Source organism: Serinus canaria, chromosome 3 (assembly GCF_022539315.1).
Source record: "Serinus canaria isolate serCan28SL12 chromosome 3, serCan2020, whole genome shotgun sequence".
Classification (NCBI taxonomy): Eukaryota; Metazoa; Chordata; class Aves; order Passeriformes; family Fringillidae; genus Serinus; species Serinus canaria.
Window position 1 is genome coordinate 86,884,668 of NC_066316.1, and position 25,135 is coordinate 86,909,802.

General features: G+C 37.3%; 1 protein-coding gene across 1 annotated transcript in view; it reads left to right on the top strand.

Moving 5' to 3' along the window:
* EYS (eyes shut homolog) overlaps nucleotides 1-25,135 on the top strand; it is a 700,331-nt gene that overhangs the window by 412,729 nt on the left and 262,467 nt on the right. Inside the window, exon 32 of the mRNA XM_050973021.1 lies at nucleotides 23,903-24,093. Within this exon, the coding sequence (XP_050828978.1) occupies nucleotides 23,903-24,093 (191 nt within the window). The remainder of the gene's footprint in view (nucleotides 1-23,902; nucleotides 24,094-25,135) is intronic.

The following is a 25,135-nucleotide window of genomic DNA, read 5'->3' on the forward strand; positions in this document are numbered from 1 at the left end:
TATGATTTGCAATTTTAGCTGAAAGTCATAAGCAGAGACAATGATTCAGTGCCCTGTGTAGCTCTAAAACATCAGTGACATTCTTGATACTATAGTCATGATGCACTGTGCATAGCCAATCCATTTGCATGAGAGTTGTAGACTTCCTATACTGAAATTTAATCTGTTTTCCATTTCAACTCTGAGCATTACTAGAGAATATCTAGGAAGGGTGACAGCTCTCTATTCCCATAGATATCTCTTCACTGAGATGCTTGTGGATTTCATTTCTCCATTCTAAAATCTATTTATAGGGTAGCCTTGTGTATGTCAACAGAGAACACATATTGCACGATCAACATTTAATCAAGGCATTCCAAATAGAAAATAAGTTTCAGTTTTGTATTTAATTATACTTAAGGTCTAAACTAAGTGGCCTCTGCTATTTTTCATAGGATGTCTAGGAATAAAAGGAAAGATTTCTTAGACTGACATTCATGGACTGAGATTCAGTTCAATTTTGAAAAGTAAATGAGGGTCTTGCTAATAGTTTCACATGACTGAAATGTGCTTAGTACTGATTTTGTGGGAAATAGAAAAATAGAAACTTCTACAGACACTGAAGAGTTTGATTTGTAGCTTTGGAAGAAGCTTAGATTGATGCAAAAATACAATACACATGTGTAAAAAAGAAAACTCATAAACTTATATTTCTATAGTTGTAAGTAAAAATATGCTTAAGTGAGAAACTGTATTGATAAGGTGGTGAAGGGTTTATAATGTAAGGGTGTGGCTGTATAAAGTAAGTTAAGAGTTTAGAAGTTATAATAGAAGAATATGTGTAGACCTGGGACAGAAGTCCATTAGATGAAAGTATCAACCGTGCAGCAAAATTAAGTAAAGGTGATAGGTCAAAAAAGCAAAATAAACATTGTAGTGGGGTTTTTTTAGTTAGAAAGTTATGTATTGCCTTGTAACAAAGAAACTTGTGACTACTCTTGAGCCATGGCCAACTGCTTGCTCCTCTAAAATCTCACAGCCTCTGAGACTAATGTTTATCTGAGCAATAAATCATTCTTAGCCCAACGATGGTCCCACCCCTTATTTATTAGCATCAACAACGATACTGATCATTGTGAGAATTTAGAATGTCTGTAATTTCATTTAGGCATTTACATCTTGAACTGGAGCCTATCCTTCATATATTTCTTATCTCTTTTGAAAATGTTCTCAGAGCTTGTGAAAGCTCTGTCAAGTGAGGTGACCTCAAGCCCCAGTGGTCACTGCCATTTTAAAGAGCATTTTCAACAAATGTAATAGCCAAAGTGGCACCTCCACCAAGTGCAATGCCTTGAAAAACCATGGCAACATCAGGACAACTAACAGGTCTTTCAGAACTATTAATAGACACCTGATATGCTGATCTGTTAAATTAACTAAGAACTGTTAATTTTATGCTAACTACGCATTTAAAAACTATGCAGGGAACTATCACCTTTTTAAAAATACATTTGGTGTATTTAGAGTGAATTTTGAAGGTAGTGGGCAGAGATAAACTGACAGGTGTACTTTTAGTTACTGACATGCAATTTACATGTATAATTGTATTAGAGTTTGCTATGGATTAATCTCATTTATTGTGTGAAATAGAACTTGCACCCCTTAGACTACTGGCAATGAGTAAAAAGGGGTCATTGTAAGCTTTCCTTCACCAGTTGATCTAGCAGATCCAGTCAATCTGCTCTTGCTCTTCTGGCCAGGTGCCACCTCTGTGAATCCAGAGTTAAGCAGTGTCCTTTAAAACAGCTCCTTGCTTTTTTTGACATGGTCTGTAATGTTCTATAATATGTTATTTAAGTCTGATTTTTTAAAAGGACGTGTGGTAGCTATTGTACATTTGGGTTTATTTTCTGCTAAGTCTTCCAATGCAATTTCCCTTAACACTTGGCACAACCTAAGAAGTGACAGAATTATTAACTAATGTTTGTCACCTTCTTAAGCTCAGGTGTTATATTGGACTTAATACATGTATAAAAAGCTTCTGAATAGCGATTCACTCCATTAAATGCCTCTCAAATTGCCATAAAAGGCTTGCCTGCTCATCTCAATTTGAAGCAGAAAGTATTCACTGCTATAATAGATTTTCTGTGATCTACAACGACAGGTTTATAGGTTTTAAGCATCAAAGGGCTTTTTCTAGTTCTGCATTATAGGTATAATCACTTTCAGGCCACTAAAACAGTAAAATTGCTGAACCTCTCATATGTGGAAGTGTATTACAGCTCAGTAATATCATGTTAAATGATGAACCAAAGGTAGAGTGAACTCCAGGGAGATAATAAAAACTAAGTGCATTATTTGGAATTAGTACATAGAAACTAATTCTGGATTTCCCTTTGCAGTCCCATCAATAGTTTTATTCTTGTAAACAGCCATAAGGAATTTCTCACAATCTGTATTTGCCCATTAATGGAAAACAGTTTTGCTGTAAGAGTACTAAACCGAAAAGAAAGGTCTGTGTTGCAGCATATCTACCAGAATCTTATTCATGCACTAATGAAATGTGGGGTATATGGGTATGTGTCAGAGTAACTAGAAAACTTAAACTTTTGCTTACTCTTTTACGGCTTCCTTTACTTTGATACTATTCTCCACAGACAGTTAAATCAAATTATATTACCTTAGATTTACTCATCCACTGTAGTCAGGTGGGAATAAAATAGCTAATAAAACACTCTCTTGCTTATTGTGCAGTCTATTACACTTTTGTGTCTGGTTTTAATCCCTTTGAAGAGTCTTTAGTCTTGTAAGTTACTGAGTTTTGCCTTAGTGTCTAAGAGAAAGAAGTCTGTGTGTTATTTAAACTCTTGTCCTTTATCATTAGATAATCTGTCTACAGGATGGGAGTATTAACTTGCTGAAAAAAACTATCTTAAAGAAAGTTATAGCTGTAGGTTTTAAATGAATTTTCCTCTTCTCATGATTGTGGTGGCATATTCTCATTCCTTTTTAAAGATCTTTCTTGAAAACACAACAATCTGAACCTTAGACAGTAGCTTTAAAGTAAAAGCTGAAAGGGAACATTGAAAATTGTGGGAGAACAATGCATTTATAGAAACAGAAGTCTTCTGTAAACAAAGGAAAAATAAAGTTAGGATTTACCTACAGGTACCACAGTACCATGATAAGTTTATCACCCTTACTGGCTCTGAATAATGATAAAACAGAAGGAAGACTTTATGATAGACATTGGCTCTGAGTTGGCTTCACTTGATTACAGAAATGAACCTCAAAAAAAAGGTCATTTTGCACTGTGATTGCTTTTTTTTAACCTTTATACGTTGAGCTTCCATTGCACTGATGATGAAAACTTAGTTTAGAAGAAGTTTAGTTTTCTTTAACAAAAATCCCTCCACATGTTCAGTGAAGTTCATACCTCTAAATGTAAGCACAATTGCATCCCACCTGACAAAGCCAACAGTAGCTACAAGGTTAATCTGTCATGAAATGATCTACTGCTACTTCAGGCAAGAGAATACTTTACCACCACATTAGCTGCATCATCTGGAACATCGGAGGCAGTGGAGCATCTTTGCAGTTATTCCAAGTGAAAAGAAGTTATTCCAAGTGGATTTATTATATTTTTTGCTGAGAACAAGTTTTTGGTTTTTTTTTTTCTTTTTCCAAAACCCTAAAGTAGTTAACTTTACAAGTTAATGATGAAGTGCTAGTTCAGGAAAAAGTTTCAGTTCACAGTACTCTTGTTGATTCAGCTCTTTAGGGCCATACTGCTGTTCAGGGAGAGCAGCTATAGATATTGCTTAGGTACTGTCTACCACTCCCATTAAATTCTACAGTAGACAAGCTCAGGACTCTTTCATACTGAGGAGAGCAGAAGATACAAAAATGTGCACCACATAGACCAGACATGAAGTTTCCCAGCCATTCATACTGAAGGTGAGTTCGCATCTTGGTTTAAGTTTAATAATGATGCAGGTCTTGCCTATAGTTCCCTGCAGCTCTATAAGTCTGGAACTTGCAATGGCATTTGGTCTACGCTATATTTTACACACCAATGTCTGAAATGTGCTGCAAAAGCTAACAGAAGCATTTACATTACCATGGTTAAGAAATACCATTATGAAAAAATCTCCCCAGCAGCTGTGGCTCAAAGTTAGTTACTTCTTGAATAAGCAAATGAAAGTGCTCCAAAAAACATTAAAGTCATATAGGAAGTTGGACATAAAATCTGCTCAACAGATTCACCTGAAAGTTGCTTGTTTGCCAATAGAGATTGAAAAGAAGAAATGAAGAGAATATAACACTGTCATTAATCTAAACAGATAAATACAAACTTTTCATCACTAAAAGACACAAAGACAAAACTTGCATAGTGTGGAAACGAACCGGTCAAGAAACATCAACTACATCTTCATGTTACAGGAAAATCTCTACAGCTTGCTATAGGTATTTATTGTTCTCCCAAAAGTCTGATCCTGGTTGCCAAGCAACCACAGCCATTTTGTTACATGTATCCAATATGAACTACTACTGCTTTCCTTTTTCCTTGTCTTAAAATTAATTGTGAGAAAATTCATCAGCTTCAATGCAGTTCTTCATTATGGTTCTTCTCAGCCTTAAAGATAACATATTGTACAATCTGTGTGAAAGAAATCCTAAGAGCAAGAGAAGGCATAAATGAAAGGCCTCTATGACAAAATTGAATGTTGTTAAAGTATTATGTGTATGAAATTTTTGAGACACAATCTTTCTGTCAGAAACTAAGCAATGGATGAGGATAAAGAAAAATTCAACAAAGCTAGTTTGGTATGTAACCCTTCCCCTTTACAGGATGTGAAATATATTAAGTCAACACTAAACAGTTATTGAAGGCTGCTACTTTTGATAGTAGAAAAGTAGATATGTTAACTTACACAAACTAATGAGACACTGATAAATCAGACAGTGTTTTTATTTAGATTAGGTTTCTACTAGAAATTGTGTCTGAGATCAAAACAGCTAAAATTTGGAACTTGTCGTACTCAAAGCTCTGAGGAGTTCTTGTGACTGATTTGATAAAACTCAAGGACAATTTGCAACACTGAAACTGTTGTAGTTAAAATATGAAATATGTGGTTTCTTGAGTTTTCTGCTAGCTTAGAATCAACCTTAAAACAACTTCTCTTTAATAATATGTAGATGAAACTGAACATGTACTAAAATATTTTCCAGGAGTGAAGTGACCTTTTTTGTTACCTTGGCATTACTAGCAATTTTGAAATGTATATATTTATTAGAGTGAATTTTCTTGAAACACTCCATTTTATTCTGATGACTGAAAATTAAACAGTCTTTTAAGGCTTTGAAAAAATGGTTCATTTAATTTCCTAAAATTTTAAGGACTTGTTCAGCAGAAGAAAGGGTGCAAGGAACTTGGCTGTAAAAGATTATTTTTCATAGAATATGAAATTATAATATTACTGGTTCAGTAATGTCAGAGGCTTCTGTTTGGAATCACCAGTGGATGAAATTTTACCATATATTATTACTTTCTAGGTTAACATAGGAACTAGGACTAGAAACAATTCAGTGATGAGTAAAATCCTGATGTGGTATCTCTTCTGTCATTCATCTGAGCAGAATAAACAGAATTTTCACTAATCAAAATTCAACTACACAATTTAGTGCTACAGGTGAGTTTTAAATGAACTGCAAAGAATGGGGTGAGGGAATCTGTCACTGTCATATTTTATGAAAAATTCCTTCGCCAGGATTTTTCTCCTGAGAAGCTGAGAAACCTCAGAAATGAAATGTAAACAATAATTATCTGATTGCTTGGAATGTAGTTTGGAGGTTGCTTACCAACAGGTGCATCATTGTTTGGTTCCATGTGAACTGTTTCTACTGAATGACCAATCCCAGTCCAGTTGTGTCAGGACTCTGGTCAGTCATGGGTTTTTTATTATCATTCTTGTCTAGCCTTCTGATGTCTCCTTTCTCTTTTTTTAATGTAGTTTTAGAATATCCTTTTCTTTCAATATAATATATATCATAATATAATAAATCAGCCCTCTGAGAACTTGGAGTCAATTCTCATCTCTCACCTCATTCTTGAGACCTACAACAACACCACAACAATTAATAACCACAGGAATCAGTGATATAAAATCTGGAGGAATGTATTAAATGAATATATGAGAGAAACAGAGCATTGCATTCTTATTTCAGTGTCCAGAGTAATACAACTTTATTTAGCAGTAGTACAACTTTATTTTATCTAGAAAACTGTAGTACTTGATTCTTAAATTCATTAGATTTGAGGTCATCTCACATTTCTTGAATTCGAAGCTTCTTTCTCTGAGAGATAGCTTATTTGGAGGAACTGTGAGGGAAGATGAAGGTCAATATTTCATTCAATTGAGCTTCTCTTGTTCTGCACAAGTGAATAGATACTTCTCAGAACCTTGCACTTATATGGTTTTTACCATAGTTTTAGGGCCAAGGCAGCTCCTTTTTTTACTCTCCCTGGCTTTCAAGGACATTTAAGGTAACTGTTAAATCAGAAAAGTTAACTTTGCTGACAAAATTTGGAAGAGATACTGTTCATCTTACACTCAATCATTTAAGAGATCATTAAGAGCCCTTAGCAAGACTTTAGACATCATCACAACTTACCTTGGAGATTAATGATGTTATCCATATGGGATCTAGGGTAGCCAGTGCTGCGCAGTAAATATGCTGTCTGCCCTGACCTGGCAATTCAGGGGCTTAGACTCACTCTGGCCTGATCTGGGTGTTGCTGGTTTAACCCCTGTGCTGGGGGCAGTGGCTGCTGCCTCCCCTGCTCCAGCTCCAGCCCTGTGTTGGCCCCACTGGGGAACAGGTGACATCCCCTACCTCCATCGCTGCCTGACAATGCACAGCCCTTTGTGTGCATGGGGCTGGTGTGGGGCTGCAGGCCACTGTAAGGCTGGAGCTGGCAGTCTGGGAAAAGGACTGTCACTGGGAAACATTTAAAAAGAACCTAAAGCAGTGACCAAGCTTGAGGACAAAGGAATGTGACATTTTTTCTAGTGAGGACGTAAGGATGTTGACAGCTGACTGTGACCCCCTGCAACCTCTCACCCCCATCACTCCTGAGGAAGACTGAAGTGTCAACCATAGGACCCAGCAGAACACAGGAAGGATGAGCATAACATCTAAGAAAAAGGACAGATAACAGGAAAACTTTATTACATAACAATTTTAATGTTAATACAGCATTTCCATATTAATTACACCTGATGTCTAGTCCCCACGTTAAGTGCTGTTTTCTCATTTGCTTATGGCAGGATCTGGAATCTTACCCTAGACAATCTCTATGCAGAGAACCAGGTGCTTTTAAGATGTGATTCATCTCAAGAAATGCATCTAAAATTATTCAGGTAAATCATGTTAGAGAAGTTCCTCTCTCCTCATCCACCATAAAGTAAATCTGAGTCATCCTGTGTCTCCCTTCTCTCAGATAAGTGACCTCACCTAAGGCTACAAAATCTATACTTTCCTCCTCACTTACATTTTTCATTAATTTTGCCACTCTGAGGGACAAAATACCCTCTGGGCTAGCTTTTTATCCAGTAGCTGGGACATTTGCTAATACATAGAGGGCAGAGATATTGAGTCCCAGACCTAGAAAAAAAATTAACCTGGGTCTCCTGCTGGCTGAACAGTATAATAATTGCTTTGTAGCATAAAAGATGAACAGTGCCACTACCACCACCTTTGTGAAACTGCTGTAAAAGAGAATAATGAACACTGTTTAGTTCTTTGAAAGTGCAATTGTGCATGTCAACACCCAGGATAAAATTCTGGCCTTCAGCATCCAGGTGGACAGATCTGCGTGCAATCCTTAATCCGATACTGGCAGCTGAGGAGGGTTTAGCATCCCAACTATGGCCTTCCCTGGTTACTATTATCTGGTGTTGGAAAGATTCCTGCTTCATTTTCAGAAGGAACTTTTTGTTTTGTTTTATTGTTTAAAAATGCTTAATTTCACAATTACTGCATATTCCTTGATCCCATTTTGAGGGACAGAAGGACATAGTGTAGGGATTTGGTCATGATCACTCTAGAGGAGATGCATTTAATCAGTAACTCCCTGAATTATATAAGGAAACAAAAGGATATGCTTTATTTAGCAAACTGAATTTTTAGCTAGGTATTTTTACATTAGTTTTGATTATTTGTAGCATTGTAAATCTGATTTTACTTTTTTTGTCAGACTAAGTAAGAGGTCTATGCCACTAAAGCCATGTTATTTTTTTGGTTTTGCTTTTCTAGGCATAATGCAAAGGATATAAATGACCATTGCCTTTCACACACTTCATTTGCAAATATATCTCCTTTTCTTGATTCTTACAAATGTTTTCTCAGCCCACATCTAACAATGATGCATTCTTTATATAACGCAGATTTTCTTAGTGTTAAAGGTGACCTAAATTCCGTACTTCTCTGCATAGATGGTACAGTTGTAGTCAATATCCTGTTACAATTCTAGGTTTCTAGCCAGGCAACAGCCTTATTCACTAGGCCATAGTGAATGGCTTGCACATCTCCCTCCTTTTCTCAGTCCCAGTGGATTTTACATTCACTTCTGCAGGATGGCATTATTGAGACATGTACATGATCCGTGACATGCCTAAGGAAGATGGGAGCTGCAAGTTAAACTTCTCCAGGCAGAGGGGTTTTGTAATATGTATGTCTCTGCCTTGCTTGTAAATGTTTGTGAATTGTCATGGATTCAATATGCCTGCTACTTATAAGAGAAATGCTTTTAATTCCTTCAGAGGGCTTAGCACTTTGCTCCTAAGGGATGAGAAACCTGCTTTGTACTTTAAATAAGGGAGACAATTCTAAGTCCTCAGACAAAGCTCAGTGTGCTGTTTTAGAGTTGCGTTAACACATTTCCTGTACAGTGAGAAGCTGATCTTCATTAGACCTTTACAACAGTCAAATTTTTAATATCAGGTCATTTTTGCTACTGTCCTTGAAAAGTTGATAAAATTTGAAACTACGCTGAATATATATAAAAGTTACGAAACATAAATTTTAAACAGCGATTTTTCTTTAACCCAGCTTCTTGTTATCTAATTTTTTCTTTAAAGAATGAAGGCATATTAGGAAATGCATGACCCAAAGTTATAGAGATCTGGTCCTTTCAACTTCACAAGAGTAAGGGGACCTTCCTAAAGCAGACCACCATTGAAGTCGTGTTGCTATTGCAGGCACAGAGATTTATAGAACTAAACAAAAATTCCTGTTCTCTACTAGGGCAAGACAATTTCCATACAGACATAAGTCATTTCCCAAGTGAACAAGATAAGATGGTGATCTAGACTATTCTAGTAGTGGCAGCTTTGCAGTTTTCCTTCCATTTTTTTAGAAAACTTTACTTCTCTTCTTTTAGAAAGCTTTCTTGGGTTTGAGTAAAATGAGAATTCTCCATTGACTCAATAGGATGACAATGTGGTCTAAATCCACATACTAGAACAGAGGGAAAGAATTACTCTGATTAATAAGGACATCAGCAGAGTCTTGCTATACCTCTGGTAAAAGTCAGGGCTAAATCTAAGCAGAGAAACAGGGGGGTTTTTTCAAATTTTAATTAATTTGTATTTTATAATTAAATATGTTTAGGAAAACTTAGTGGAGAAGTTGAAGTTGCATCTCCTGGATAGAATACTCAGCAGAAATGAATCATGTACATCACAGCAGTAGCTATGACTGTAGACTTCTAATATGTGAAGATAGACTGTCTGTATAAAGAAGACATTTTTCTAATGGTAAGAGCTGAAATATAAAACAAAGTGGCAGCTGCAAGGATGATTAGGGGGCTGGGGCATGTCTCGTATGAGTAAATGCTGAGGAAGTTAGGCCTGTTCCACCTCGAGAAGGGACAACTGAGAGTGGACTTCATTAAAGGCTAACAGACTCTTAAGGGAGGGTGTCAATAGGATGTTTCCAGGCTCTTCTCAGTGGGGCCAAGCAATAGAAGAAGAGGAAATGGGCAGAAACTCTATGCACAGGAAGTCCCACCTAAATATGAGGAGGAATTTCCTTCTCCATCACTGGAGATATTCAAGAACCATCCAGACACAATCTGCTGCTATGTGCTCTAGGATAATCCTGCCTGAGCAAGGAGGTTGGACCACATGATCCACTGTGGTCTTTTCCAACCCACTATGTCCTATGATTCTATGAAAGCTTTGGGTTTTCTCAATTATGGACCTAAAAGTAATCATATTCACTGCAAAATAGGAATTAAGGTGTATTTTAATTTTTGCCTTAAACAGCATCAAGTATATTGACTTTAATCATCTTAATTCCATCTTGATTCTAAGATGCACCAGTTGCATTTAAAGTAAGTAATTCCAAACCAAGCAGAATTAACTATAAATTTTAGCATAGCAATTTCTATTCTGGCTATTACGTTATGACCTTTCTGAATTAAATCTGAAGAAGATATCTGAATACATCCATCTGAACAATAGTACCAGGAAGATTATTTGGAAAATTTTAGTTCCTTTTGAAGACAAAGATCCTTTTAGATACTTGACCTCTCATTTATCTCTTAGGATTTCTAGAGATCCCTTTGGTTTCCTCTTCATTGTGGAAGAGCCAACACCACATCATCAATGCAAGAAAAGTTACTTCTGTTTTGCATGTGTGACATGAAATTTAAATCTGCCCCTACTTGCCTCATCTTACTGCAGTGCAGGTATGAAGCTGACAAGGACTTCTGCATGCTGAATTAATTCTTCCATTGTTGCAGATAGACAGTATAAACACTTTGAATGCACTCCCACCTGAGTTCTGATCACACACAATCCCACCCTTTTTTTTCACAGTTTCAGAAATGCCATCCATATTCCTCTTTATTCTGAAGCTCTTAACATTTACGTTCCCCTCATCCTAGTGACTGATTCCATTACTATTCATTCTTGATTTCTCCTCTCTGCTCTCTTTCACTTTCTCTCTAGGATCCTTTGCTATGTTTTCTTCATTGTTACTTGCTTATCTGAATCACAAGATGTCGAGGTTTAACGTAGTTTGGTTTTTAGTTGGGAGGGAGTCCACAAGCTGCAGAAATGGTTCCCTGTGGGGATCCTGACAGCTTCCTTCAGGCTGGGCAGAACCAATCCGCTGGCTAGTTCTGAATATTGACGCCCTGCTAAACCAGTTAAGAAAGCTGAACACAAGTCTAAAATCACATCTTAAAAGGAACAAACCCTGCGAAAAACGCTCCTGCTTGCAGCCTTTGAACAGGTAACTGGATGCTGGCCTGGTCAGGCCCCGTCCCCTCTGGTGGCCTGCGTGGCCGGGCAGGGCAGGGCCGGGCCCTGCTCCGCAGCGCTGGCCGGACTGCGCTCACTGCCCCGCACAGCCAGGGCAGCTCAGCCCGCCGAGTTCCAACCATGGCCGGCGGGCCAGGCCAGCTCCACTCGGCTTTGGGTGGAGCCAAGCCAGGCTCCACTCTGGCCGTGAGCCGCCGAGCCATCCTGGTGCCGTGTAAAAATCACACGGCCTAGAACACAGGCAGCCATGCAGCCAGAGCGGGCGCTGCCGCTGCGCAGTAGAGGTCACATAACCATCCACAGGCCCAGGCAAGATATTAACTCTCTCTGTGCACAGATGAAACTTGCAGACATCGATCCCCTCTCAAGTGAGAAAAAAAGGGAAGGATGAAGACATGTAAAGAAATAAAACACAGAGAAACCAAGGTCAGTGAAGAAGGAGTCAAATCCCAGATGGGAGGAGAATGAGGCGGTATCTTAGTCTTAGGCTGAAATTCTGTTGTAAGGCTATGGTGAAGATATAATTGATACATCAGACTTTGGTTTTTTTCCCTGTAATTCATGGAATGCACTGGGGGCATGTGGCGGTGTTCTAAACACAGCTATGAGCAGAGGCACCCATGTTGAAGCAAGCAGATGTTGAAGTAGTTGTGATCCAGTGAGAAGCTTGAACAGAAAGATATGAGAGAAGTGAGAAACCTTGCCCCAGGGATGAAACAAGAAAACCTCTGTTCCCATAGATAAAAGAAGGTTTTGTTTCTATACTAGAACAGCTCATCCTTAAAATTGTACTCCAATAAGCTGAAATGACCCATGGTGTTAGTTTTGGGAAAACTACAGAATCGTGGGAGGGACTTCGTGATTGCAGATTTCTGGGCAGCTGCTATTCATGAAAATTAGAACCACAAGAGAACTATTTCTTGTGGAAAATTCTCCATGGCATGGCAGGAGAGACTCCTCTTCCTAAGTGGACTGAAGAAAGATTATTTTAAAAGTGGTAAACTGACTGAAAACACCAAATTTGTCTCTTGAATTTGTCAGTGGGAAAAAGAAAGAAAAGTGTGGGAGAAGAGAAGTGTTCTGAATGTTTATTCTGATTTCCTATTAATTTTATTTTAGTTCTGTTAATAAAGTTTTATTTTTTACCCTTTAAAGGTTTGAGCCTGCTTTGCTCTCCCCCTAATCCTTATCTCACAGCAGAAAATGAGTAAATAATTCTAGTGGGTGCACTGGCGTTTGGCCAGCACTAGACCCACCACATTAATTGGTGCATTGGCTGGGAAACTCAGATTGGTGAACCAAAACCACTACACTTAATTGGTGTTTCTGCCCAGTTTAACCAAAACCACTCTACAATATATTCCTAGTTTGTCAACTAGCATACAACCCAGAGGGGAGCCTTTTATCTTCTACCACCATTTTCTTTGCTCCATATGTGTCTTTGAATGTATTCTAAATTTGATCAATGTTTCCAGCTTTTACTGTTGTCATCCTAATTTTTGAGTGCACCGGAAAAATTCGTGTATAGTATACACCTTCTTAACACAGTTGAATATTATGTATTTTGCAAGGCTTCTTCGAATGCAAAAAATCATGTTTTTGCCACGTTAATTGTCTGTGTCATCTTGATAACAGCCATCTTTACCTATTTGCTTTTTTTTTTCCATCACAGATACAGGTATATGGGTAACTTATTTGTTTTGCAGCCCTGATTGCTATCAGGCAGTATTTTTAAGTCATCTAGCTTTCCGCCATATCCCTTATTTTAGGTTTGCAGTCAGTTTTGTGCTTAATTTAACCTTAGGACAACAAGTGGGGATCTTTGCACAAATTCTCATTTAGAAAGCCTCTGTCTCAACCATGGTGTAGTTACTTCAGGGTCCAATCTGCATTTAACCAAAGATACTAGTCAAGCACTATACAAACCCATGTAGTTGCTCTGAAGCAATAAGAAGCTACTTATTTTTCATTATCACCAACAAATTCCATACATGTAGTTATTTTGGAAGATGTCCTATGTCTGCACATTTAATTTTCTTGCCATGATTCATGCAGAATCTGTGCTATATAAAATTTGTGTGAAGGCCTTCTTTTACACAGTAAGTTCTTTTACACAGGGGAAATTATTCTACAGGGCTTACATTAGGACACCAAATGTAAGGTTGAATTTTTCTCCATATAAACTACTTCAAATGCATATCTTGAAATAAATTACCTAAACAGCAGTTTACTATTCTAAACCTTCCCCATCCTCTGGACTGTCAGTTCCCTTATTAAAAGGATACCAAAAAAGAATTTTGCGTGTGCATGTTTCAAGGGACTAAATCAGATAAAAAACAAAAAGGGGGAACAGCCAGTATTGTATGTTATATCTATAATTTATAAACCATCTCTTTGAAGTTTTGAGTTTGGGTTTCTCTGCAAGGTTATGTGTCATAAATTATATCTACTAGATTTTCTGATCCTGTTTTCAATCAAAGTTTTTTTTTGTGTGATCTTCAAAACATTCACTGATTTTTATGTGATGGAATATTGGTGTGGTATGTTATTAATGATTCACTTCTTATTTGTATTCTTTAATATTCATGGCAACATTTGTTTTCATAGTTCTCAAACATGTTAGCAGATCCTAGACCACTGGGATTCAGAAAGTAAAACAGAAAATAACCTGTCATATGCATGTTTCTTTTGCCTTCTTTATTGGACATCATTGAATAAGTTAATACTGTGAATGATTCACGTTTTTAACATTTGCTGAGTGTTTTTATTGATGCCTTCTGTGCATGCAGGTCTTCATTAGAAAAAGTTAAGTAAAAAACCAGCGCATTAGAATAAGAATGCATTAGAAAATGCTTAAGAAAAGACTGCATTTTAAGACTACAGGCTTCTAATACATTATTTAAGATGAAGGAGGCAGAAATAATGCTCACCAGACTATTAATTGAGGCTTTGGTATTTCTTTCATAGGACAGCTGCATATTTGCACTGTCTAACTGGGGGAAAGGAAAGCAGGGGGATACAGAAATACTGAACATATGTAAGATATTAGTCGCAACTTCTCCAGAAGGAGTGAATGAAGTATTATTTCAGAGAACCATAGCTTTGCTGTCAGGGTCATGAGTGTCATCCCAGATTGTAAAAATATGGTAATACTGTGTATACTGTTTATATATCTTGAAAGTACAACTTCAGTTGGGAATGTTTTCAGGCTTCATGTGCCCAAGATGAAGACAGAACTGCGCAGCTGATATTAGCCTGCCCATTTGCCACCAGCCTGAGAGATGTCATACACAGGTGTGACAAAAACAATGCATACTGAAGACCAAATGTGTGCTTGACTGATTTAACTGCAACTGACTAGGCAGTTAGGAGCTTATGCAAAGTCACAACTGTGGTAAATGCAACAACAGTTACTTACAAATGCAGAACAGATAAAACTTCATTGTCAATTTAGTGGGGCATGTGCACAATTAATAGGTATAAGTAATTACTATAAATTACAAGGAACAAGCAAAGATAGTTCACAAGCCTTAGATTGCCATCTTGTGTGGTTGTGTTCACAGGGGTCTCAGGACGAGAGAAGAGAGGAGAATCTTGACTTTATCCTTCAGAAGGCTGATTTATTATTTTATGATATATATTATATTAAAAGAAAATTATATATTAAAACTATACTAAAAACATAGAAGAAAGGATTTCATCAGAAGGCTAGCAAGGAATAGAAAGGAGTGGAATGATAATAAAATCTTGTAACTGACTAGAGAGTCTGAGACAGCTGGATTGTGGTTGGCTATTAATTAAAAACAACTACATGAGACCAATCAAAGATCTATTGTTGCATTCTACAGCAGTAGATAATTATTTTTTTTCTTTTCTTCTGAGGCTTTTCAGCTTCTCAGGAGAAAAATCCTAGCAAAAGGATTTTTCATAAAATATGTCTGTGACAATCTTGCTACAGCATTTCATCAGTGACTGACAGAGGTGGTTTTCACAATAAACATGACTTGAATCTAAGGCCTTCACAAGCATGTATACCTTCAAGAGGAATAAGCACACTTCTGAAAATGCTTGTCAGCAAATCACCTGAATTTCACTTCTCCAATAGCTGCATAATCTTAAGCAAATTCAAGCTGAATTACTAAATCAAAATGTTGGATATCTGAATATTTGGATCTGGAGCAAGAACAAATTATTCACAGAGAATAATTCCATTATACTCCTACTAGATACCATGCATACCTCCTCAACTAAATGCACAGAATAGACAATATTATTGTGCATGTCACTTTAAACCAATACCCATGGTTGGATAGTCCGTGCACCTTCCTAATGGTGATTTTTTTTACTTCAATAGAAAAACAGAATACCATGAAACAAATTTTTAAAAATCTATTTCTTCTACCAGTGAATTTGGCCAGATATAAATACTGGTTTTTTCTGGATTTCACAATGGTTTTGTTTATTTTCCAGTCAGGAAATAATCTTGCTTGTATTATGGACTTGGTATTGGAGGTAAGGGATTTTTTTTTTTTTATCTTAGGCTTAAAAAGTTCTGCTTTAAGTGTGCAGCTCTCACAATACATTGCAAGATCTTGATTATCTTGCTACTTACATTAATTGTTTTTATTTTAAATAATGGAAGATAACTCCCTTTGGAATAGCTTATAGCACTATAAAGGTTATCTTAAATTTACATTATGAACTCTTCTTACTTTGACCATTAAAGTTTTTTAATCTTTAAAACAGTTACTATATGCTAAAAATAGTTCAGTTTGTTTGTTCAAAATCTAGTTGTAAGAGACTGAAAAGAGCTTGTTGGTTTATGAGTAAAGGGCAAAAAACTTGGTTTCCTTTGAATAAAACTGCTTTTCTCCCAGTGGTGGCTCTAATGCTTTCTAGCCATGGGGGTTATCAACATGTAGGCAGTGGCACTGGGCTTGGTGCTGGCTGTGTGCCAGCTGCCAGTGCTTTGGAAGAAAGAGCAGCAGGGGGGAAAGATTTTAGCAAGGCTTGTGAAGTTCTGCTGAGAGCAAGCCAAATTATCCCCAAGGTAAGAGCTGCTCCTGATTTCTGCTGTAATACTACTTGATCCTCTCTGTGTCTCTTCTAGTACATTTAAAAAAGAAAATAACTCACAGTCTTTAGCTGAAGCTGAAGCACACACTGCTGATGTTTTTCCTGATTTTCTCATATATATATATATATATATATATATGTTTTATGCCTTCAGTGAAAGAATCTCTTTTATTCACTTCCAACTGCCATGAACACATGAACGTAACACCTCTTTCCATTATCTGTATGTTGATGAGCCAGCCCACATGACAAAAAATCCCAACTGGGACTAGCAGGCAGAAGTCAAGCAAGTATCAGTTAATCTCACTAAGCTTTTACTGCAATTAATAGATATAGTCAGTAGATTTGAATTTAAAATTTACACATCACGAGGAAACAGAATCCTGCTTTAGAAATTATTAATAATTTTCTGACCATAATAAAACAATTTCCTGCACTAATTGCATTCCACATCCCTACTATAATTGAAATGTATTCTTGCTAGAAGACTCTGCCCCCCTTTTCCCTGAGTTCAAGGAGAATATTTTCAGTTCTTTGCAGTCAGCATTTTTATTTTAAAAAATATGAAAAATTAACTGTGTAAGAAAATATTGTATGCACAGTTTTCTTGTTGTTTCTAACTGTAACTCTTGAAGAGAATGAAGGGAAAACTGAAAATTAATAGAAAATGCAACCTACTGTCCCCTTCGTGGAGTGAGTAGCAAAGGTGAGTACAGACCTCACTCAAAAACATTACAGACTGGCTATTGGACATGTAGGAGTTAAGAATCAAAACTTGGATCAAAAGGCATGGCTGACACATGCATGAGGAAAGGAGAGATCTGTAATAACTTCAGGGAAATAGAAGGAGCTTCCTGAGATTTAGGGTCTGATGTTCCATGCCTATAGGGCACCTGAATTCTATGTCTGTGTTTCTGCATGTGTGTATGTGTATGTTTAGGCTAGCAGTGAAGATCTTGTGAAGTAATAGGAGATCTAAAACAGTTACATTTTTCTTTCAGAAGAATTTCAACAGCTATTCAAATCCCTGGCTCTGTGTAAGCATGAAAAAGTACCAGTAAAGGGCGTTTATTCATAACTTGTTTTTCTTTGCTTGAAAGCTACTTGTGGGCTGCACTGGCAACCGTTCTGGATGTTAACCACATTTTATTGTTGTCTAACACGCCACATTAGAGAACATTTCAACTTTGAGAGAAAAACATAAGTATAATTCCCTGCTAGTCATGCAGCACAGTCTTCTGTGACAGCATAAAACATGGATTCACTGTAATTGTGGGTTTGTTGTGTGGAACCAAAGGTGAAGCACATTGCAGTGAAATAGCTTTGCAACTGTAAATAGAAATAATGGTTGGAGAACATTGTTCTGCTCTGCCTTTAAGGTGTTTCAGCTGAAAAGACTAAATGAAATGTATGGAAGTAAATGAGACTAACTTGAAAATAAACAAAAGCCTTTTAAATGGTGGTTGCAAATATGAAGTAGATTATTGTATTTAAGGGAGTAAAGAGTAAATCTCATGGATTATTTTGCTGTGGCTGTTTTTCAGGACTTGCTGGAAAGATTGACCTTATTTTAGATGCAAAAGAGAGTGATTGAAATGACTCATTAAATATGAAACTTCAAAGAAATTCGATTTTTTGAGAGAAAACAGATGTAAGGAGAATGAAAGCTGAGGTACTTTTAGCACATTGAGAGTGAAAATAACCAAACCTCACTCCTACATGCATAGGCTACCTGAAACAGAAATTTCTAAAAGTAGTAACAGAAAAAAAAAGCATCATTTATATTATCCATTAACCCTGCTTTTATATTCTGTGGAACTAAAAAAAAAAAAAAAAACTAATAGGGAGATGAGTTCTTTGTAGTTAGGACAGCAAGTATGTTTCTTCTGTGGTAAGATACCTGTTTCAATTGGAGTATATTTTCTCTTATCCCTCTGTCATTAATATCTACAAAGAGCCTAACTGGAGGCTCAATAACATCCTTGTAAGACTTCTGCTCAACAGGAGGACTAAAGCCCCCAATGCCTTCCTCCCACACCTGAGCTCTGCAGTCACTCTTGGTGTATTGGGCTACCCTTGCAGTGTTATTGGTGCCCATAGGGAAGAGTAACAAGGGTTAAACATCTGTGAGCTGGGCAAGCCTGCTGGTCCCTGTATAGAATCCCAGATCCTTGCTTTGACAGTCAAGTTGACAGACAAGCCTCTGAGGACATCAGGCTGGATTGGTGTAAGGCCCCGGAGTTCACTCAATGAGTATTTTAAAAGGATTTAACATTATTTTTTGCAGCTTGAGTTAGATGCAAGGGAGAAACACTGACAAGATATTCTCAAGAGGGCAAACAAATAAAAACTTTACCGTCAAACTTCAGAAAATCTGGGAACTTTTTAATGTTAGAGCAACATTAAATCAACATAAAGCATTTCACAAAGCATTAATTTAGTAAACTGTAAGCCCATTCCACTTAGCAAACTCCAGCCCATCTGACTTTAAGTTACTCAAACTTTGAGAAGAAGGAATTAGAAGAAAGAGAAAAGAGATACAGAAAAGAACAAATATAGCTACCACTTCTGGTTCCAGTGGTGTTCACCTGAGAGAAATTCCAGGAGGATGTAGGGTCAAGACCTGTGTGTGCTTTGGCTTACATACCCATTAGCTTTCCTGGGCCCTTCCCTTAGGAGGGACTTCTGGTCATTTTGCCATTAGGAGCTGGGTTAGGGGCTGCAGGGTCGGAGTGTGGAGCACTGCCTCCCACACGCCAGGGTTTGGCCCCACTGCTGGAATCCAGCCCCTGGGGATGCAGGGTGTGTGGAGCAGGGCAGCACTTGTTGCCAGGGCAAGACCTGACTTGTCCCTTACCCCACACATGTACCTGAAATGTTTCAAGGCAGCAATCTCCACCAGCTCCGGGCTGAGCCGGCTCTGAGGCTCTCCTGAAGAGCCTTGTTTGCCTTCAGCAGTGCCCTGAGCAGCTGCATGTCTGCTGCTTCACCACAAGTTTCCAGCCTCTCCTGTCTCAACAGCCCACCCATCCCTGCCTGTGGGGTCGTGGCCTCTGGCCTTTTCTATATCTGGATCAGCTTCTTCTCTGCATGTGTTAATGCAAAATTCTACCTGATGGTGGCAGCTGCCTTCTCTGTGCCTACAAGTCCCTCCCCAGACAACACAGAGCAGCCACCAGAGCCCACAGAGGGACCTCACCACAAGCAGCAGCGAGGAGTGGGAGGGAACTGCAGCGTATGGCAGCCAGTGGCAAGGCCATCCATTGGTGTGGCCATGGGAGGGGCAGGGCACTGGGTGCTGCCAGCCAGGCTCACAGGAGGTGCTGGCAGGGCTGGATGCCCAGTGTGGCATGCTAGGAGTACACCCTGGCTGAGGAAACCATGGCAGTTTGTATGGAGGAAGCTGACAAGCTGTTCCAGGGAGGCACTGCTCCTTGCATGCTGTTTGTGTAAACCTGGGGCATAGACATCCATTGGAAGTCATCAGCTGGGCTCAAGGGCTCTGCAAGCACCCTGCGAAACAGTTCTTGCTCTGACTTGTTTTGCTTTTCTATTTATTTTTTTTTCTTTCGTCATTATCCGGTTTTAAACAAACATAAATGTTTTTTATGACCACAGTTTTATGGTATTAAGAAATGTGTTTCTTCTTAAAAAAACTAAAAAAATTCAAATAAAAAAATTATTTTTATGATTTTTCATGACAGGTCTATTCCATAGGCAATAATGCCCTCTATTTGAATGTTGTAAGGCAGTTCTAATTAAAAGAATAAAAAAAGATGTGAAATACATGTCCATGAGAAAGAGAAGACCAATAGCTTGAACAGGAGGATTTTGTTCCCAGGTGTAACATAACAAAAAGAATTGCAGAAGAAAGAAGAGCATTATTATAATCCTCTTTTTGCCTGAGTCCATGCAAACTGCAGGGAGTACATTATATGTAGAAATACATGGAGACAAAAGCTCGATCACCAGGAGTGCATGCTCATGAACATATAAAAAGTTTTTATTATCTCTCTCTACCTGCCTTTATAAACAAAGACTTAAAATTGTGTAGCTCTCAAAAATTTTTAAATTTGCATTCCTCCATTCTGAAGCTGATGCAGCTGGTACTCATTGGAATGGAAAAAACCAGTAGGGAGTGGCAAGAGTTAATGAAGCTTGCCTGTCATCTGGGTTTCAGACCTGCCTGTGAATCTGCTTACTATTACAGCTGAATCTCAAATTTTTTAACATTCAGACATTAATATGAAGCCTAGTAAACATAAAACCATGGAGAGCTGGATGTACGCAGGTGAGAAAGCTAAAGCTGAGAGGATTTTCTAGACCAAAGGGCTTGTCTGTTTCTTAGGAAAGCAAGTGTTAGGCATTCTGAGGTAAAGATAAGATACGGTTTCAATTTTTCTTTTTTTTTGTTCTAAAGCTTGGGGGAGGAGTCCTCTCTGTTAGGACAAAAAGCAATCTAGGATGCCAACTCCAGAGGTCAAGTGAAAAAATTGCATCTAGGTGCAGTAGAGGGATTATAAGCAAAAGCTTATGTTCTATAAAAAGAAATTGTGTACTGTTACAAACAATGTGAGAATCTTAATAAGTAAAACCACACCAGCAGTTTATGTTAATAACTGTTGTGGGAAGGTATGTAGCTTCTTTGTTACTGAAGTAGTATTTTTAGGGATTTTACAGAAACCTGGAGCCAGATAAATATTCTTCTGTGCTTTCTCTCATGAACCCTTTCCATATTTGTGGACAAGAGTAATTGCAGAAATTGTACTGCAGATGATTTGTTTAAGAAGTTTTCTGTTCAGCAGCATGAATGTATTTCCCAGTAGAAGCCAAACTGGCCTCAAATCCAGTGGAGTAGTGGAGTGTACTGTCTTGCAAGGCATCATCACGTGTTGCTATATGAAGATAAAAAGAAGTGGATGTTGGTCAGAATAAAGCAGCAAGTTTTGTCTGCAGTGCTCTGTGCACTTGCTACAATTACATATAGAAAGCTAAAGGTAGATGCCACTAGCTTGTGCTTGTTTGGTCTTCCTTGAATTTTAGTAGATAATTCAGTCTGACCTCAGTTATCAGAGTTAAATTGCAGTTTAAGGAATCATGAAGAAACTGTTCTCCCAACTACCTTTTTGTTTTTGTTTTTTCTCATGGTTACTGATTTTACTCTTCTGTGAGACCTAGGGTCTCAAATGCCTTGTGTTAGCAAATCTCTGAAGAGCTGACATAAGTTTTGACCTGTTCTCACATGTCAGCTTTATTATACACTGAACAATGTGGGAAAGAAAAACAACCCAACAATAAAAACAACCCACCTCCAAATTATTGGGAAGGTAGCAGAAAGATTTAGGACTGCAGGAAGGGGATGTTGTGTACCACTTTGCTGTCTTTTAGCCAAGCTGATCTCCTAAATGGATCAAGAAAAAGAGATGGTTAGATGTCAGACTTTCAGGAGTGTGGGGATAGCTGAGTGGTTCCTTGGGATAAGCAAAATCTGTTCAGGGGCAATTCAGGTCAAGCAGAATGAGAGAAAGATTTAGAGCTCAGTGGCTTGCTCAGGAAGGAAAAAAAACAAGGGTTAGGGATTGGCAATAATTCTCAAAAGCCTTTTATTTGAGAATTTTTCCTGTCTACAAAATGGAAAAGGCTTTCTGTGCCTCTCTTTTTAATTTAATTTTCTGAAATTTACACCAGCAAGATTATAGTTCAAAAAAGAGTTTTTAAGGATTAAATACACTTAAAATTGTAAAGTTTCTTTTATTTCAGCACTGGTTATTGATTATTATTGCTTGGAGTTTTTGGTCTGTTTTGCTCTATGTTTTATGTATGCATATGTTGATGATTCTTATATAGTTCTAAGAATTTCTTAAGAGCTTTGTTTGAGATTTGACAACAATGACTTGGACTTTGTAAACAGGTTTATGCAAAGTCATGAAAGGATAAAATTCAGTGTACCCTTATAGTGATACACAAAAGTTCATCATCAACAGTTGTTTTTTTTTTTTATCCTAGTATAATTTTTGTACAGAATTTAATCATATCTAGTGAGGTATTTTCTGCTGAGAGTCATAAGAGATTGAAATTTTACCTATTCTGGGAAATAAAAAGAGATCTGTGACCTTCAAAGATACTCTAAAGCCCTGTAGAGATGACTGAGTGAAATTTATCAAAGTGAAATGGAATAATTCACTTATGTGTTGTGTATTGTATACAGGTTGATATTGTTGAGACAAAATTTTTCACAAGATGGCTGAATTGTTAATATTTATATAATTTTTTATCAGTCTCATGAAGCTGATTAAACAAATTATTGTGTGCTGTGAGACTGAATCATATACCTGCTTCTACAAAAATCAAAATACTGAACTCCTCATGTTACAAGTATGGAAGAGAACCCATATTTTTTCATCTTTACAAGCAGACAAATGTAGTGATCTCAGTATAAATACTGGCAAGTGAAAAAACCTAAGTGCAAGAGTGCAGCTGTGTATGAATAGGTACCTATGTGCATGTCCCTTCCCTTGTAAACACACCATAAGGGAAAGAAAAAGAAGGGGCAAAATGAGGGAAAGTGAGCAATGAATGAAGAGGAGAGAAAAGGAAGGGAAGGGAAAGAGGAAGGGAAGAGGAAGGGAAGAGGAAGGGAAGAGGAAGGGAAGAGGAAGGGAAGAGGAAGGAAGAGGAAGGGAAGAGGAGGGAAGCGGAAGGGAAGAGGAGTGAAGGGAAGGGAAGGGAAGGGACGGGAAGGGAGGGAATGGAAGGGACGGCAGTGAAGGCAGGAAGGGAAGGGAAGGGAAGGGAAGGGGAAAAAGTAGAGGAAAGGAGCAGTGAAAGGAAAGATGAGAAGAAAGAAGGGGACAGGAAGAAATAAAAAAATACAAAGAAGCCCCTTCTAAGTGTGACCTGGTGTGCTTGTAGCCATGTATTCACATACCTTTTCTATTTAAATAAGAGTTGCATCTGCCCTTGCCAGGTACCTCAAAGGGTGCTGAATACTATGAGGTTTATAGATAAATCAGACAAGATGGATGTAGACCCAAGGGAAAATTTCATCTTTCAACCTAGCACCAGAAAAGATTTGATATATTATTAAGATGCCAAATTCATAATTAGGTTGTAGAATGTCTTTCTCCATTTAGATACTTTGTAGTTTCTATAAAGACTTCAAACCCATTTTTTCTTGCATCTAGGTTTGATGAAAACACCTAACTTTGAAGAAAATGTTGAGCCAAAGCTACTAGATATGTACCAAGTCTTTCATCTTTGCAGCCTAGACTTTCAGGGATTGATCTATATGCTTTCTTAACATAATTTGACAAAAACCTTTATGTCTAGTATATAAACTCTCAGTGATAACCTTTGGCAGAAGAAAACCAATATAATTTTCAGATTAATTTATGAATCCATGAAAAATGTAAATAATTATCCTATATCTTTGCTACCACTACCAGAATAAGAAAGCAGTGTGTGAAGGGGAAAAATGTCTTTATGTTTGTACATATCTCAAAATTTATTCACAGATTTCAGTTCTGCTTACTACTATGGCAATTCTTACCTGGAATTTCAAGGCTTACATTTGAACATGCAAAATTTCATCCACCTGGAATTTAAGACCTATGATCCTCATGGACTTCTCCTAAATATTGAACAGAGCCCAGAAACAATGCAACGTTTTTTAATTCGAGTTGTCATCAATAATAGTACTTTGCAGGTAAGGCATCAAAATCTTCAACTGAAGGAAAAGTAAATAAAAGATGAATCTGTAAAAATTTTAATATTTTTTCATTTTCTTACTGTAGAAGATAGTAAATAAAGCTACAGAGATTCTTGACATCTTCAGTATTTTAAGGAAGATAGTTGTCAAACTTGCTCTCTGTTTTGTCCAATTCTTGGCTAATATAGTAAATATGACTCACAAGAGTATACATTAAAACCAAAAAATGCAGGTTTTATCTTTACATGTGGTACAAATTAAGTTACTGTATTTTATACCTAAACTAACTTACATGGAAAGTAAATTCCTTAAATTCCTTACATGGAACTTCATAAAAAATTTCATAAGGAAGGCTTATAACATACGCATAGACACAGAAATTGAGAGGATTGTCTTAGGAAAATTTACCGTGTTAGGGAAAAGTGTGTATCTTTTTTACCATGTATCTATAAGTAGAAATCTTTCACTTCATCTGCTATTTAAATCTCAGTTTCACAGGGTCAGGAAAAAAAAATCTTTTGTTTTTTGTGGACAGAATAACTAGGAATATATTTGCTTATAAACTTTAAAGAGTAAAGTGTTTATCGTGGTGTATCTTTACCTTCCACAAATTATTCCATCTTTTCTGAAAAAGAGGTAATACTAGAGCTTTGTTAAGAAGTAGGCGGATGCTAAAGAGGCTATAAAAAGGTATTAAAAGAAAAGTTACTTTTCTCATAACTTACCTCCCATTTTCCTGCTTAAAGTTTCCCAAAGTACCTGTAAATATATTCTTTTTTCAGAACTGTGAAATCTCTGTTAGAAACAGCATTTTGTATTATATTTGCTTTCATGTTTAAAGATCATGACCATACTAAACAGATAAACTGAAGATAAACAGAAAATAAGAAAATTATCTTTTGCTTTATTATATTATAGTTTTTTTGTCTTTTATTATACTGTGACTATCTTTGTCCAGAAAAAAAAAAAGGTGAGATTAGTCATGGCCAGGAAGTTACCCAACATTTAGAAAATGGTGATGACTTTAAGTTCATCATAC